This window comes from Alosa sapidissima, chromosome 19 (assembly GCF_018492685.1).
Source record: "Alosa sapidissima isolate fAloSap1 chromosome 19, fAloSap1.pri, whole genome shotgun sequence".
Classification (NCBI taxonomy): domain Eukaryota; kingdom Metazoa; phylum Chordata; class Actinopteri; order Clupeiformes; family Clupeidae; genus Alosa; species Alosa sapidissima.
In genome coordinates, this window is record NC_055975.1 from 21,267,561 (window position 1) to 21,286,472 (window position 18,912).

Sequence of the window (18,912 nt, forward strand, 5' to 3'; positions counted from 1 at the left end):
TATGTAGAGCAGACTGAGCCTACAGAAATGGATATCAGAAGTGAGAAACTATCCATTTGAAAAATAGAGTAATTTTAGAGTTAATAACAGTACAGCACAAAAAAAAAAACAGAAAGACAATGTCGAGGCGGAGTAGGGAAAATCCATAATCATTGGGACAGTGCAGACAGGTCATGGCAAAAAATGGAGCCTCTCATTCTAAACTTGTCGAAATCATTGGAGCGCCGGCAAATCCTGTGGCAGGCATATTTCAGATTACTCCTCATGCATAAAAAACTTGGAAACAGTTGACGACACACCACAAGATTACGCCATTAATCTTCCATGACAAAAGGGCCATAGGGGGCTGGTGGCAGGGTGGTGTGTGTGTGTGTGTGTGTGTGTGTGTGTGTGTGTGTGTGTGTGTGTGTGTGTGTGTGTGTGTGGAGGGAGGGGAGAGAGAAATGCAAAACACAAGAACAAATTGGTAAGCTGAAAGTGTACACACACACACACACACACACACACACACACACACACACACACACACCTGCCACCAGCCCCTATGTGGTTATTCATTCATCTGTTGACCTATGCACAGGTCAGCGGGGACGGACCAGGCCCCAGCAGATAGATCCGCTGCCATACCACTTAATCTCTCCATGGGTAATGAAAACACATATGGGGCATACACACTACAGATCCCTACAAAAAAGGTATATAAATCTTACTTCAATTAAATTAGACACACACACACACACACACACACACACACACACACACACACACACACACACATCCCGAGGGCACACATACAGTACAAGCCAAGTGTCAAGTGTGAGCACGAAAAGCAGCATGCACTCTACATGACAGCTTCACCCAAACTAAAAAAGCTTCTCTCATTAAGGCACGGCATGTCATGTAATGGAGAAACAACAGCACTGCCAGGCTATATAAAGACACACAGACATCCACAGACATCGATATCTGCACAGAGCGCACAGGTTACGGGCCACAGAGAGTCTGAAGCTACTGAAGTTAGCACCGTGTACTGGCGGCTCGGTACATACTGACATTGCTGCTTAACCTCAGGAAAAGATGCTGATGCGTAGAGTGAAGGGGGGAGGGGGCCCACTTTAAAGTGAGCCGAGCTAAATGCAATTAGCGGCGATCAGGTGAAGGTCAAGTTCCGTTTGAATCACCGCGAACAATTAAGGGTGGGGGCGGGGAGGCACAGGTGTGGTATTTACTGACGAGCGGACCCGTCCGGTCACAGTTACCTCCGCCGCTGCTGCTGCCGTCGCCGATGTAGTTGCAGTGGCTGTTTGTTGTTGTTCCTGTTGTTGTTGTTGTTGCTGTTGTTGTTGTTGTTGTTCTTTGCGTTCTTTTAGACCCTCTCAAGGACACATACTCTTTTCTCCCGTCAACTCAATTTATCCTAATTGACGTTTCTCTCCCTCCAAACCGGCGCCACTCCCCACCTCCCTATCCTCACCACCAGCACCACAAGCCTTCCATGGCTCTCCCATCCACCCCACCTCTCCTGAGTAATGAAGCATTTGAAATGGAGCACCATAGTGAGAGAGAGAGAGAGAGAGAGAAAGAAAGTGTAGGAGAGAGCATGGGGAATGCTATTACCCTGCTGTCCACTGACATTCTGTCCCGAGCCCCTAAGCACTTTCATTAGACTGCCAGTTTTGGTGTAATGGACTCTGTTGCCCCGAACTGTTCGCAAGTCAAAAGTGTCAATTAGAGCAACCACAGTGCCTTTGTGTGCAGCACCTGCTGCCAAATTGTGCATAAGGAGACCAAAAAGGATCCATCCACTTTGGACCAAGGAGTAAAGATGGATAATTACCACTGTAAAAAGTGACTGTTTGGTCCTCATTCACATGCTCACACGCTAGAAAAATTCCAATGTTAGGAAATGTGCTATTCCTGGGTGCTAGGAGACAGCAAAGGCCTCGGTTCATTTTGCCACTATCTCTATAAATGATGGCCGTGTGAAGTCCACTATAACATTGTGCACAGACCTTTTTGAAAGGACACTATCTATAATTTGCTACGATGTGCACCTATTGACAAATTACATTACAATGCCTGCTACAGCTCCTGTGTGTACTCATATTCACTATTCACATTACAGACAATTAATGTGTCACAGGACTCGGGTGGGGTGTGTGTGGGGGGGGTAACATGCCCAAGGCAAAGACATTCAATGATCAACAATGTATACTAAGCATCCTGGCGTAGATCTGAAAAGCTGAAAGTAGATTAAGCCATCAATGTATTGACGGGTGCGAACACAGCACGTCAATCCACCATGATTCCGCAAAAGCCGTACTGAAATTATGCTTAAAAAAATACAAACTCTTATTATTGGCAACACAGTGATGCGTAATAAAATAGAGAAAAAGATAGAGCGAAAAAAAAAAGCTTCACACACACACACACACACACTACACAAAAAAAAGTAACTCCAAGTAAGTTTAGTCCTGGAATTAAGCACTGCAGCGTGTGTCTCTATGAGGGAACCCTAAAGGCAGTCTTCACCATAGATTTTATTCACATGGTAATTATGTAGCGAGATGTGTCTTCCCCCCATTATTGAATAAACACTTCATTTATCAGGTGCAGTCGGAGCTGAGTGCTCGGGCCCAGCAGGAGGATGCAGTGCAAGCAGAGCCGAGTTGAGGAAGAAAGCGCAGCGGTGGCAGAGCCGCAGGCAGCAAAACGCACTCCCAACCCCAAAGCCTCCACACAGAGGTCCCAAGTTTGTTATTTCCTTGTTTTATTTTGTTTCTTTTGTAGGTGTTGGATGGGAGGGGGCGGGGGGGGGGGAGGGGGTAAGGGGTGCTGTTTTTGTATTGCCTCTTGAAACCTAAGGAATAACAGCCTGCTCGAGCAGAGTGCACAGAATGCTTTAAGATTATGGGCGGGCGAGGGACATCTAAATATAGACAGCATGCATGCAGCAGGCTGCTTTGGGTGCCTGTATTTTTTTTTCCCCCCCATTCAAAGCTGTCTCGGGTTCAAATCACAGGGGGGGGTTAAAAATGACAGTCAACGAGAGTGTCAGGCCTATTCATCCATCATCTTCAATTTGACATGGTATCTGATGCCTCAGGAAGAGGCCGCTAGGCTCCGCACGTTTAAGCCGTTTATGTCGTTGACCGCGGAGCGCAAAACAAGGATGCCGAGGAGAAGGGAGCGTAAATGGCAGAGCGGGAGGAGGAGGAGGGGTGCCAGTGTGATGGAGTCCTCTGTCCTTCTTTTTTCATGTTAATGTTTCGCAAAAGGGCAAAAATGATGAGGGCAATGTTCAAGAACAATGACGGGGGAAATATTCCAGCCCATCTTTTCTTTCTTTTTTTTTTCCTTCCTTTTTTTTTGGATCCTGACCAATCTCTCCCGGATTTTTGATGTCATCATTACATTTACATTGTCTTTAAATGTCACTTCCAAACTATGCCTGCTGCTCGGGTCGCGGCTCGATGCAGTATTGATGAAGCTTGCTTATGAATTCATTATCATTGTTGATAGAGCCTGTCACAATAGGTGATGAGGAGCATTCTTGAGGGCAAGCAGGCAAAGCCGATTACAAGTGTTGCTTTGTCACAGAGGGCTCTCTCACACACATCTCGGTCCACGATAAATCAGGCCATACGTGAGGTGGCTCTGATTGCACGGTAGCAAAGGCATTCACAGTTGCCTTTGATTTCTGTGATTGCCATTCGCCGTCTTCCAAGAAAGAACAACTTATTCTTGGAGGCACAACACACATAGAAGCTTTGGCTCACAGAAGGGCCTCTTGAGCTTCTCTGAACTCCCTAGATCTATTAGACCAGCCGATTGACAGTTTTTACAGCTCTGTGACACTACCAACCATTTAATTGCACATTTTACCATTTGAAAAGCAAATCTACTCAAACTCACTCATCAATCATCAGAAAACAGCCATGAAAATGAGAGGATATCACACTTCCTTTACCAGTCAAATACTCCCAGGCTTACAGTAAGTAGGCACTCAAAATGTGGTTAAACAACTGAACATATGCACCGGCCTTCGATCACAGACAGTCGAGTATTCATGAGATGAAGCTTTTTGGGAGACCAACGAGTTAAAAGTAAAATCACACAGTCATGTTTTAAGCCTTAATGACGGTGTACTCTGCAGTAGAGCTGCCATAATTGGCCAAAAATCACACTCTTGTTCAATATGGTTCTGAAAAACATGCATATATTCAAACCATTCAAATGTCTTTTTGTTCATTATATCTATTAAGAGGGCAAACAACAAGAGATAACTAGATAGATAGATAGATAGATAGATAGATAGATAGATACTTTATTGATCCCCAAGGGGAAATTCAAGAACTGCTCATACACAGAGGATATTTCAGTATAAATTAGTTTTTTTTTAGAAGATCTACAGTACATACCTGCTATTGCTGAAATCGTAGATTAATTGGATCACAATGCAATAGTATGCATACAACTTTATCTCTAGGTTCCACACTTTTGCACTCTAGTGACCAAACGAGGCGTTTTACATTTCTCGGGGTGCAAATCACTCTCTGCTGATGAGTTGGGTTGTGAACTCTCTACCATCATTACCACACGTCTGTTGTTGAATTACTTCTGCGTTTTGGCTTCAGCTACATTTCATTTTCAACAAGAGGGGCGCTTGAAAAGAGGAGACTTCAGCCAAGGCCAAATCCTGTACGCCTTATCAGCCAACATTTAGTCAAAGTGAAAATTTGTGGATCTGCCCACTGATGTGTATCCACTCCAAAATTTTACGAGTTCTTCCCTGGGCTATGCTTTACCTTTTCGCCTAGTTTTGATTAAATTTGGACAGGTAACGTTTGCATAATTCTGCTTACAGACAAACAATAACCCTAAAACATATCCTCCTTGGCAGAAATATACAATAAAAAATGAATTTGTGTGATTGCTGTCCATTTTGCAGTGCACTGAATCATGTTATTGTTTCATTTGTACAATCTAATTTTGATATTCACATCAAATTTATGCAAATATATTATTTGAATATAGAACATTTGTTGACAGTTCAACTCTGCAGGGTCGTAAAAGAAGAAATTCAGTAGACAAGGCGGCTGTGGCTGGACCTCAGCATCTTGCCCTCTGTGCCCTGAATAGCTCTGAGATGGCAAGTTTGTATGCTTCCAACTGAATATACTGTAGTACCTATATGAAAACATTATTTGGAAAAAAAAAAAAATTGAGAAAAAAAAAAAAAAAGGAATCCGCTCAGCATCATCACTCTCTCATGAAGCAGCCACAGGCTCCATCCCCTCCCTCATCAACGGCTGTCCATTTCACCACACAAGACGGGGCCATCGCGGGACATTTCAATTTCAACTCTCTAAAGCAAACGCCCAGACGGCGCACTATTCAATTCACTTCCCTTCACTTTTCATTTGGATTTTGCCTTTCAAAACCCCCTCTTTCCATTTTTCTCAGCCACCAAACAGACCGGGACAGCTTAGCTTGACACGATGAAAACCGCTCCGGCAGAATATGCCGTGCTTGCCCATACCCCTTAATGGATAGAGAAATGCTTGTGAAAACCATATTGCATGTGTCATGCGTGACTGCAGTCAATATTGGAAGCCTATACTTAGATGGTGAACGTAATAATTTGCTCATCAGAGCGGCTTTTTCCATTTGGTTTAGTCACAAATGCTGGGTTTCATGGCATTGCACGGGGCATTGTCCTCCCACCTCACGCACCTCTGCTGCATTATATATGACCTCAGCTTTCCACCAACGGCTTCACATGAAAGGCGTTTACCAGTCATATTCTATGCTCTTGTGGACCAAGCCTCTGTACTCACAAAATGAGCAAGCATTCAGCATACCCGCATGTATATTAGGGGAGAGTAGAGTACAAATCCAACAGAGAGAAACAGAGGGAAAAGAGAGAGGAAAAAACACACTTAAGCTTTGAATACACACACACACACACACACACACACACACGCACACACACACACACACACACACACGCGCACACACACGCACGCACACACACACGCACACACACGCACGCGCACGCACACGCACACGCGCACACGCACACACGCACACACGCACACACACACACGCACACACACACACACACACACACGCACGCGCACACACACACACACACACATACGCGCGCACACACACACACGCACACACACACACACACACACGCACGCACACGCACACGCACACGCACACGCACACGCACACACACACACACACACACACATACACACACACACACCAAAAAAAAAATTGTGGATTGTGCAATTTAGATGATCAGATTGCAAGGGTTAGGCAAGGTTGAAATCTTCAAATCAGATGTTTCAAAACTTTGAGATGGGATCAAGATACTTGGGATCGGGATTTGTTCACTGTAATCTGATTTGACATTTAATCATGATTAACCGTTTCGGGGCATATGGATATCTATCTGATCCAAAATATCTGGATTACTCTTTGATCCAACACTGAGACTTTACTGTGCCTCCCCACTTCCACTGAAATCATTGTTTAAAACATTTAAAAAAAAGGCCCAGTGTAGAAAATACAGACACACATTTTAACAGATGCAAATGTAAATGCTAACAGGACCAAAATACTGCTCCTCATACTGCTTCTGCACAGGAAGTGTGTGTTCTATGCAGGTTGCACTCTCATTTTCCCCTTGGATCAGGGCCCAAGAGGCGTGCAGGCTTCCTCCCCACGCAACCCTCCCCACACACACACACACACACACACACACACACACACACACCAACTAACGCCCCAGTGCCTCTGACAGTGCCGATTTTTCGCTCCTCCTCCTCCTCATCCTCGTTGCCGAGGTAGCGCCACATCTGTTAGTGGCGAGCTAGTGAGTCAACCAGCTTGTGAAATTTTAATTAAGAGCATAAAAATCTACACACAAGTCACGGTTGCCGCTTCACACTGACCCCAGGCTCTGACAGATACACTGATGTGCAAAGTCGAGGGTGCAAGTTGACTGATAACAGGCGTCTGTACCGCCTCCATCCACCTCCACCCAACCCACCTCCACCACCGCATCTCCATCTAAACAACCCCCCCCCCCCGATACCCTCTGTCAGATTAGAGAGATGAAACATTGTCAACGGTACTGCACAGCCTCTTGGTTCTGTGGTCTAACGCCAGAGGAGACAGTATTCACAGGTTATTCTGACTCTGATTGACCAAAAATATGTATTTTTTAAAAACCATACACATGGCGGCAGGGCCCCCTCTGCGTGTGAATTTTGACGGTGCACTGAACCACGAGACGGAGCATGCCCACACCGCTCCCAGTAATCGGCACTGCCTTATCCTCATTAAGTCTCATTAACACTTATTAACACTCATTCCCGCGAAATCTACAGCTAATGGCTTGACAAAACGCAAGAGGAGTGCCCGCATTAATGGATATAAAACACACACACACACACACACACACACACACACATATACATGCACTGAGGGGCCTTTTGCGTAGCTGCAGCAGAAGCAGCAGCAGAATCAGCAGCAGCCGCATCAGACATGTTATCTGCGCCCAGGCTTCGCACTCACCCTAAAGGCTCAGTCATGCAACTGTGATACACACCACTTCCCATCAATAATTTGTGAGGTAAAGATGCAGACAATTTACCATTGAGAGATCTGGTTACAAGACCGAGTGCAGTGTGTATACTGTTTAGGAAGCCAAGGGGAGGGGCGGTCTCAATCACAATATTGGGAAAATGGGAAAATCCAATAAGACTTTAAATTAATTACAGATGAAGTTAACCACTCAAAATGCTAATATCTAATGGCCATCTAGGCTAATAGGTGAGCCTTTCCCCCCACAAAACTTTCACCCGTACTTAAACAAGGCCTGTAAGCTCGCATGTGCCTTTACAGGGTTTCACCAGCATTTTTTTCTAATGCTACCCGGCATCTGTAATGTGTTGGTGGGAATTATGTAAGCAGTCATTCCACTTACAGGTATAAGTGCTATTGATTGGATTAAGATGATGCCTATATGCTTTCAAAACATCGTGGCCCTGGACAAGGTCCAAAGTGCCTTCCCGGAGTCATTCTTCTCACATGGATGGCTGCATCTGAAAGACCTCTAATGCACGCATTAATATCAGCTGACAAAGGCCTGTGCTGGAGGACATTGCAACGTTATTTTTGTACCAAGTGCTCCTTCCCATAATATACGCAACACAGGAGGAGTATTTTTTGGGAAAGAACCAATGATATAATTCTGTTGCAAAAGGGCTAATCCTGCAAGCAATTATAGCTTGCACAATGGTAGACCATTTTGGTCGACAAGAGCTAAAATTGAGAAATATGCAAACTGTCAGATGCAGCATAAAGAATACCAAAGCCAATTCATTTATTTGAGGGGAAAAAATGAATAAAGGCATCTCCTGCAGCAAGGATCGAGGGTTTTTCCCACTATCTTCCTGTACTGTGGTGGACTGTTTAAGTTTTCTGTTCTGAATCATCACCATCTTATGAATGGTAGCATGGATTTTTCATACAAATACTCTCTGTAGGGCCCACGAGCTAAACACTGCTACATTTGTCGTGCTTTCAGGTGATTCAACCGGATCTTCCTCATCCTTCACTTCCTCCTCCATGTTTCTTACACAGATAGAAAGATGAAGGACATGACTGACACATTTTGGCACGCAGTTGCTCACGTTTTATCCAGCTAGTTGATGTGATTAGCTGAATTTAACACCAGAGCCTGCAACAAAATGCACGTGCAGAATCCAGAAAAAATAAAACAGACACGCTCTCAAAAGGTCAAGGGTAAGCACAACAACGGAACTTGGCAGGCCTTACTCCGTACATTCCATCTGTTCCATATGTATGTCTTGATCCTTACCCCGATACATGCTGTTTTGCTTGATGCCAAACAGCAGGGTGCACACAGCATATAGGACAGGGTTTTTTTCCCTGAACACTGCCAATACAAATTTAATGGGCTTCTTTATTTTACCTGTGCATTGCAGCATTTTTACAGTGTCTGTCTCTTCCTTGCCGGGGGGGGGGGTCTATCTTTTGTCTTCTACCCTGTGAAAGTGATTGTGGGCTGTAGATGCAACTTGAACAAAGCCCTCTCCACATAATGGGGCCAATCGCTGCAAGACGAGGGTAGAAGCATGCCCGGCAAGAAACCAGACTGCAATCCACATCCTGACACAACAACAGCAACATATTACCAAAAAAGGGAAAAAAAGGCACAGACAGACACTCCAGAAAAAGCAGCGAGCACTGGGTGATGTGCTGCACCATTCTTAATCTCTTCATCAGGGCCAAATGTTCAGAAGCGGTTCAACATTTGCAACACAACAAAAGGCATTGCATCCTTGAATCCAACCTGGCTAACATCCTCTCTGTTGGACTGTTTTACGGCAATGGTGGTGGTTGAGGGGGAAACTGGGTGGAAAAACCACAAAGCCTTGTGACTGGCACCTTTTCAGCTTGCTGCTTAGTTGCCCAGGCTCAGGAGCCATGGGATCTGTCACTCACATCTGTCACCTGCCACTGCCAGGGCAGTAAAAGGGCACTTCACACGCGCGACCGACCACAATGGATCCTGACCGCAGGAGTCAGATCTTCATGACGCCAAAGTGCCCTATTCACTGTCACACCATCGCTGCCTTTCTGTGAACCTTCTTTTCTTTTTGAACCCCGCTGCAAATTCATAAGGCAATGCTCGCTGGCACCAATTGACACTATTCCTAATACGGAATTGCCTAATCTGGTCTAGAGAGGATTTTTTTCCAGCACAATATGGTGCGAGAACATTGTGAGAATGAATCCATAATCTGCACTGAGGTCCTTATGGCTTCCTCAAACAGCACCTCATTCCTCTAATCTGGGAGCGGCGATAAAATATCTGTGTCACTTTTTTTCCCCCTTTTTTCCATGTTTTTTTTTTTTTTCGGGCAGATGGGTTCTGAAGGCTGTGAATCCTCTGGTGGTTGGGATTAACGGAGAGGATAGGGGGGCGACAGAATGAGAGAACACTGGTCCTCTTAAAGGAGAATTACAGCGTTGCTCATGATGGCTTTTGTTGCTGTTCATTGTGCCCATGCCAATAGACTTACAGTGCTGTAAACGCAAAGAAAAGAAAATGGGGCTTGTTCCCACCTGTAAACAATCGCCAGTGATCATCGTTGGCTTTGTGTGTGGGCCTTATTACTTGTACCCGCTTGTTACAACCATTCTACTATTTTTAGTACTAGAGTAAGTCATAAATCAGGTTCGCGACGGGGAAAGTAACCACTAACTGAAAAAAATAAATAATTCTCCCACGACCTTTAATGAAGTACATTACAGAGTATATCACATGCATGGCTGCAGAGGACGCACTGGGAACAAAATGGGACAGCACTATCAGTGGAAAACGCAAAGTCATGGTCTGGTACACTGGCCCTATGCACTGAGCTGTGACAGCGAACACGTGTTTTGTTGTATCGACAAATATTAGCATGGTAATTAGCGTTTCGTTGAATGGGTTTTGGAATGGAATTCCATCAAGAGGAGGAGCTATGAGCACTTCATACGAACCTCTCGTCACAAGATTGATGCAGTCATGTCATAAAAATGTCACAGAAGCAAGCATTTCCTGACATTACTCATTAGTACATAATGCTGAGTGATGTAGCAGTGTGTCACGCTACAGTTATCGTTGGCTGTAATGACAGTGCTCTTAGTATGAGATGCTATAAGAACCCTATGCCACAGAGTAATATTATGCTGTCATCACATTTCACACAACGTGAGCTGTCAAGACCATTTGTAGAACTATAATGGTAACCTGCCACTGTTACTCTCTCGTAATCTGTCATGTAAAGCCATGCCAATGGCAGATGACATTTTTATTATTAAATGTCCTGTTACAAAGACTGAGTAGAGTGTTACTTTAAAAACAATAAGCTCCAATGAGATATTTAACAAATCAATGCAATCATTTGTGTTTCTACATGTTTATTTGTGAATATTTTCAAACCAGGTCTTTCCAAACACCTATTGAGAAATGTACTACTAGAGAAAATGAAAACAAATCGCAGGAGAGTAAATAAGCTCTTAGGTGCTGTGTACCCAGACCCTACAAAATCTCTCAAGATCACAACTCAACCAACACAATTATTTTTCCAAAGCCTGTGAGGTGGCTTTTGAAGACAAATTGCTCAGACCGCACAGGGTATCATTGTGTGCATGGTAAGGCCTCGTTTCGTGTGACTTGGTACTGAATTTTCATCTCTCTCTCTCTCTATCGCTCTCTCTTCCTTTCTTTCCCCTGGCCTCCTTCATTCCAGAGCTGCTTCCAGTGTTTGCTTCAAGTGGTTAAAATACAGCAAAGTCATAGTGACCTATGGCACGCGAGTGTTCAACAACATCCAATAGCTCAATTGAAAGCCCGGGATCACTGAAATCCTAAAAATATAATCCACACGTCTTTATCCCCAAACACTGTGAACTACTTCCTCGTGGGTGCAAGCACAACATGCATCACCCGTGTAATAAACCCCCACATGTCCTTGATGGCTTAACCAACAACACAACAGTTAGGTTTCTCGGGCACAGCTGACTGAGGTTGTATGAATTTATAAATGGGCCTCTTCTCAAAAGCAAAAAAAAAAAAAACCTTCCCATAACAAAGATTAGCGAGACATGAATCACACAGCTATCTAAAGGTAAGACACCCACCCACGCAGATGAAACAGAAAAGCAAACATCACGCTTAGCCCCTGTGCAAAGATCTGCCATTTTGACCTCCACCATGAGTGCGCGTTAAATAATAGAAGCATTACTGGAAGCAATACTGGGCCTCTGAAGAGGTCAAAGGTCATGGGTAGCCCTCTTATGGGATTACAGCTCCAGGAAAAAATAAAATACATCTGGAGTTGAAAAATATATCAATTCATAATCTCCACACGTTTTCCACGACAGTAAGCCAGTGAAAACTGTATGTGTGTGAGTGTGTGTGTGTGTATATGTAGGTAGTGCGTCTACTGTATTTGTGTGTGTGTGTGCTTTGTGGAACTGTTTTTCTTTTTCCAACATGACCCACTGGTGGCATGAAGAGGACTTTCATCAAATCAAGTGACAGCGACTGGATCTTGTTTTAGAGCATGGAGTGTGTTTGTGTGTGTGTGTGTGTGTGTGTGTGTATGTGGGGGGGGGGGGGTCTTTTGTTCATAAGATTGTTTTTTGTTGATTGTTTTTACGTTCACAGAAGATGTTGTGGGTTTCATTCTCTGTGTCTGCTCTTAAATGGAATCTGACCCAAACATCAAACTCAACTCCCAGGAGGCTTTATAGGATCATAAGCAGGTGGGTGTGAAAGGTCAGGTACTAACATGCCTCTCTCTGGCAAGACCTAAAGGAGCCTCGCCTAGAGGAACTGTTAGAGGTGCTGAAGGAACCTGAGCAGTGAGAAACCCAAAGTAAGACTATTCACCTTTTATCTTGTCGGTAGTCATTAACATCTATTACAAAAAAAGGACTGTCTTCGTAAGAAACAGAAAGCATTCTTAAAACATGGACTTTCTGTTCATTTGGATTAAATCAGGGGAAGGACATAATACAAAAAATATACATAATCTTCTTAATGTAATTGAGATAGGTTAGCCATTCAAGGTCACCTACAGCAATAAGAACCTGACACAGGAATGTAGTCATGGATGATGTCCACAACACCATATCTTCATTCACCATAAAAGCCGATTTCTTTCTGGCCAGGCGGTGTGTGTGTGTGTGTGTATATATGAAAGAGAGAGAAAGAGAGTGAGAGAGAGAGAGAGAAAGAGAGAGTGTATTTCTGTAACTAATTTTATTGACAAAAACTAGTCTACCTGCCAAACTAAACACCTGTCAAGTCCAAACAGAAGGATGTGGTACTCTGATTGATAGCACACTTTGCAAACTAGCTGGTCAGCAAAAGCCATGATACATCACGTCATGTCAATATGTTGAGCCACCAATTCTCTATAAATGGAGAAATGTCAAAATATATTTGAGGTAAATACACATATCTCACAGTTAACATCTACACTACACTCAAACTTACCAAATTATGTTACTTACCAAAATAATGTGCTATCTTTATTGATTAAGTTTCTGGTCCAGTGATTGTTGAGGACTAATTACAGCATTTATATTTTACTCATAAATAAATAGTAAAATGTTTAATTATAACAAAAGAAAGGACCACAGATACCTAATGATAAGTGAATTCAACATGAGATGTTGACAAGAGGAAAACTCATTTGCATATAAAACAAACACCAAACTGAGACTTTGGTGATTAAAGAACATTGCACTTCAAGGAAACAAATAGTTCCATTAGCCAAACTATAATTAGCACACATGCAATTACTGAGTATAGAGATCTAAGTTACAGCATCAATTGATACAGCCAAGACTGGACATTTGAGAAGATATCATGTTATAAAAAGGAATACATAATTGCAACTCGGAGAACTAGAATCCTTTCAATTTATAATCTTAATAAATTTTAACTTGCCAGACCTGAACATTTTTATCTTGATATTTAATTTTGAATGATAAGCAAGGATCTATCAACATTAGTCTGTTTTCAATTCAGTTTAATGACACCTACATATATCTTCCAAAGACAAGCTTGAATTACCTAAACTATAACTTAGAAAAGCTCATTAAAACTTCAGATTTGCCTGGCTTGATCTTTAATGAAACACAGGAATTCAAAGATAAGAGTGAAAATGCCATCAAAGATGTACCAAAAAGCAAAGAACTTTCACAGGCCAACTTAGGCAAAAAAGTGCTGACACGTGATAACGAAGAAACAATTACCAAGCCTTCCCGTGCACATTTTCAAAGCGCAAACCTGCCATTATTAATGATTCACGGCATTAAGATCGTTTACTCATTCCCCTTGTACCAGTGTCACAAACAATACAAATTGCCCCAGCTACACGTGTTTTAATCATATCAGCGGTGCAAACGTTGACAGTTCCTATCACCCTGTTAAATTACACTACGCCACGCAAGGGAAGCTGACAACCACAGAAGCTTCCATAACAGAGAGCAATTTTGGAGTCTTTCTTCAGGCCTCCAGTGGAGGGACTCTACGTCAGGTCTCTCCAGTCAGAAATGTATCCGCAATTCTGTTGCATATTCTGGCCGAATATGGCCAAAAGAGCAGCCTAGTTTTTATTTTCCTCCATCAGGATCCTTTTGCGTAGCGTGCAGGACAGGTAACAACAGATGGAGAGGGGCCTTGTAGAAGTAACAGTGTGTATGTAGTTGGTCATCTTCTAAGGTGCCACTTGGAATAAACACTCCTGTGACTGACATCAGGGCCAGCCAATGACATTGGATGCACCTTGTTACCACCATAGTGGGCACTGTGCATTAGGCAGTAGTAGTCTGTAGTACTTTTCTGGGCTGGCCATCTGAGCCACAACAGAGACCTCATTTTGGCTTTGAGTGAACTTAAAACACAAAATCACAATTTGTTCAAAAACCTATAGCTGATGGTTTCTTTGTATGGCATTTTTACAATCATGCTGTACAGTTCTGTCAACAAATGGCATCCCAAATTTAGTTCAATGATCCACATTTATTTAGTTCAATGATCCACTGAGGCTAATCAAAATATATATTTAGTTTTTTCTAAATCTGAATAAATAGCTGCGTTGGTGAAGCAAATCATGGCAGATCTATGGGGTGATCCTTCTGTTGCGAAGGACAGTATTTCTCACAGACAATCAGTGGAGCATTAAAGTGGATCAGAAGCCCATTCTCACAGCAGGTGACGAGGCAAGAGCTAGAGGACCCCAGTCAAACCCTCAGTCCCTTAAGTACTATCACTGCACCAAAGGCAAGCCCAATAGTTTTTAGAATTTGGTGAAATATCACTTCAATTCATATGGATTTAGTCGTTCATGCTGGGTTTATCCTAAGCTATTTACAGCATAGGCAATGTATTATGTATTTAATCCATATGGCTTGACCTTAGAAACTGGGCCTATGACTTCACTTTGGATCTTGCTCTACCAGCTGGGTTAAAATAGGAAAATGATAGCTACAGGAATGATTTTACGTTTATGAAAAGAAAAAGACTTCATTACAAAAGTGCCTCATACATTTTGATAACAGAATTGTACCAGCATTGTTTAAGCACTAGCATTACATCCGAAAGACATATCTTAGATGACACAAAAATAGCTTTTGAACAGTGTTCAACATAACATTTCCCACCCACTGCCCCCTTGGGCAAGTACATGAGATTTGTGCTGCTGGACCCTTGTTTATATTTATTTGTTTATGTTTATATTTACTGGCCCAGAAAAATAATTTTCACACAAAACTGTTCATTTATTACATTGTAATGAGCTCTCTCTTTACTTTAGTAGCCTCACTTCCTTAGCTTAAAACAGGTAGCACCATGGGTGAGCTAAGCTGACTGAGTGATGGTGACTGGCAGATAAACTGATTGGCCAACCAACTTGCTTGACATGCTCTTTTTCTTGCCCCAGGTCAGCGGGCCATTGCTGTGGAACCCTGCCTCGGAACATGGTCCTTTTCTACAAACCAGTAGTTATAGATTTAGAATGTAATGGAGTCTGCAAAAACTTGCCAACATTAAGAAATCCGATTGAAATGACAATATAACCACTAAGACCTAAGCCTACCTTATTGCCTTCATTACTCTCCAGTGTCCTTTGTGGAGCATACTGTAACCCTGTATTCCCAGGTAACACTTAAACATGTATTGATTTTTTGCAGTGCGGGCCAAAAAGCCCAAACACCGTGGTTTTGTATAGCTCTATGTCCTTACATATGCTGAGATACCAGATAGCTAGCCACCTGAGCCCACCATAAATACAATGGTTTACTATTAGGAGTGACAAGTGCAAAATGAATCCAAGGACTCCGTGCATCAATCTAACAGAATCAATAGGTGGCACTCATTTCTCCTCGATTCAGAACGACAGGCAAAGGCAAAAGATGCAGTTACACAGTTAGAAGCATGAAAGAACAGTGCTGGTGTCCAGAGGGAGTGATGGACCTGTTGAGTGTGCTGGACTAGACTATCCAATTATGCACGATTGCACAACCACAAAATAGTGTAGACTAACTCCAATGCAGAACATGCTGAATAAGAATACATGACCCCAGACCCAGACTCAAAACTACTCTACCCAAAACTAGCCTACTCCACTAGCCACCAAAATATCCGACACAATGGCACTGAGAGAAAAGATACTCTGCACTACACATGCACCTGTCTTCAACAGTACACACTTTCCAGTAAAAAAAACAAAACAATGGACCTCACTTCATTAGAAAGGGGCATTTTTGGGGGTCCTCACTCTCTGAGAGTGAGGAACCCAATTAAGCCTCACTTTAAGGTACAGGTTACAGTGAAGTGTCAGTTAGGGTTTGGTGTTGTGCCAAAGGGTAAAGGTGTGAGGGTGAGGGAGAGGCCATGGTTAGGGTTAGATATGTGTTGGGACAATTAAAGCAATGTTAGGACAGTCTGAACATTTGTTAATTTGGGTATGTAAAAGGTTACACTGAGTGGTGATGAGTGTTCCATCACAATTTAGCACAATGTGTCAAAATTATGAGAGAAGAGATTTACAATATAACACTGTTGTCCTCTCACTAGTACATTTTTAATCGCCTGGAAAACATCACCTACAATGTTGTTGGTGGTATTTTTACTATCTTTCAAGACAGCTGCAGCTCAGGTGGGCAAGCTTTGTAATGTTTAATTCCATGGCAATTACTTTCTGTGACCACTTTAAATACTCACTGCACTGATAGTAAGAATTATATTGTTGCATTTGTATACTTTCCACCTTTACTGGAATTTGCCATTAAGTAAAGTGTGTTATGCTACAGGTTGCATGTGTAGGAATACATGTTGACCTATAACCATTATAGTAGAGAGCATCTCCACAGTAGACAAATGGAATCAGGCCTCAACACCTTTGCTGTCATCTCATCACAACTAAAGACTGTCTAATGTAATTTTTGGTCACAGTGCAATGTGTAACTGTCATTTCTATTCACTTGCTGAACATATATCACAAAACTTTGCTTAGAAGAGAAGGGGTAGAGGGGAAGGCTGATGAGCTTTTGTCAGATTAATAACTTATAGGACTAACAATAGTCTACTAACAGAATTGTACAATTTTCACAAAAATACCAGACTAAAAGCGTGCAACTATTTGATTCATCAAGGATGTGCATTGTTATAACAGTGGGAAAATCTAATAACGACCAGGCCGAATGTTGGGAGAACTAAACGATATGCAAGGGATTCTTCTTCACAAGGTCATGGTGGAATTGCTTGTTATATACCCTGTGGAAGAACATTCATTAATGCTGCTCGCTTACCATACACTCCTTGGCAATGGATGCCCTCCAGATATACGTTGAGAAGCCACAAGAGACCAAAATGTAACCCCATCTTTACGTTAATGTCAACATATCCAGCCCGGTAACGACAGGTTCTTTCCCAGGCAGCACCGGTTTCAAAACTAGTAGCAATTTTCCGTGATTCCGCCGAAAACCGGGATTTTCAGTGTACTGAGCGAGGTAACGGGGACTATCTGGTCAAAATAGCAGATAGCGCTGGTAATCGGCTCGTGCTCATCTGGTTGCTGCGGTTTAGGAGAGTTATACTGTGATGTTATAAGAATACGAACCGCAGGCGTGAACAGAAGTAAAAATCACAGTGAAAGGGAAAACGTTCAAGATGTATGTTCCAAGTGACAAGTCAATTGGTAGCTCAGTGGTCATTGCACATTTTAGATCAAACCCTTGAGGAGCCGTATGACATGGTAAAAGTATCAGAGAGAGCTACAGATAATTGCCAGGAGAGCATTCTTGATCGGTATCCTGTGATATCCACTCGAATCCGGCGTCTCTTCTCGATATTCTACGGCTCCCATTGCTGGATGAAACACAACCAACGATTGAGAAGGACGTCTCGTCTTTTCCCCCCGTGACTACACACAGGACCCAGTGAATGGAAAGGCTAAACGGTTTTCTGTGATAGCTGCGGTGATGAGATGCTGTTCGGCGTTCAGATGCTGGATCCAGAGACCGTGGACGGTGGACTCATCTCCGGCGAATGAGAACAGGTCCTCCAATTCGCCTGAAATGCGCAAGGCTTATTACACGGCAACTGGCCGTCTCGTTTAAAAATACCAGTATCTGTAAATATTGCAGTAATTGCAACATCAGAGTCCCTTGTAACTGTTTTCTACAGAAAAGAAAACGTTAAATGCGGAGGATAATTTCAGGGGATGGTCATCCACGCTGCGCCATACGTAGCCTACTGCACTGGAACGCGAAGCCCCAGCTGGTTGACGACGTCAAAGTGTGCGTGAGTGCTCACATCTCATTTGTATGAGAAGCACTTCCACACCAAAAAACGCACCATGTTGAGCACCACACAGCTTTCAGCTCTTCCACCAATCGTTCGGTTAAACATTAAACTGAGGAGGCAGTTCACAGTTTAATCAAACGATTGCTTTTTTATGCATTCTCTACCAACGTTTTATCGTAGGTCACAGGCATCTTAACCTTCCAACTCTTGCAGTCTCCAGTTGTTTTATTATTTAACTGGCAAAGGCAAGGCGCCATAAAATTGTGACAAATACACAAAATAAAATAGAAATGTAAAAAGATACACATTACTCAAAGTAGGCCTACTATGTTTCATCACATTATCAGGACAAATTAAATCCACCATTGCTTTGCCGTATTGCCCTCAGAATCCCACAGTCATGGGAAGGGGCAATTCAATTGGGGTAATGGTGGAACAGGAAAACGGATGAAAGAGGTATTTGGTTCATCTAAACTATTTGTCACGTATGCTCA

The 18,912-nt window shown here is 42.9% G+C and overlaps 1 protein-coding gene across 2 annotated transcripts in view; it reads right to left on the minus strand.

The window, feature by feature from the left end:
• mdga2a (MAM domain containing glycosylphosphatidylinositol anchor 2a) overlaps positions 1-18,367 on the minus strand; it is a 155,195-nt gene extending 136,828 nt beyond the window's left edge. For both annotated transcript variants that reach the window (XM_042073277.1, XM_042073275.1), the window contains exon 1: positions 17,422-18,367. In XM_042073277.1, coding sequence (XP_041929211.1) covers positions 17,422-17,494 — 73 coding nt within the window. In that variant the 5' untranslated portion in view covers positions 17,495-18,367. The remainder of the gene's footprint in view (positions 1-17,421) is intronic.
• Between the last annotated feature and the right edge of the window lie 545 nt (positions 18,368-18,912).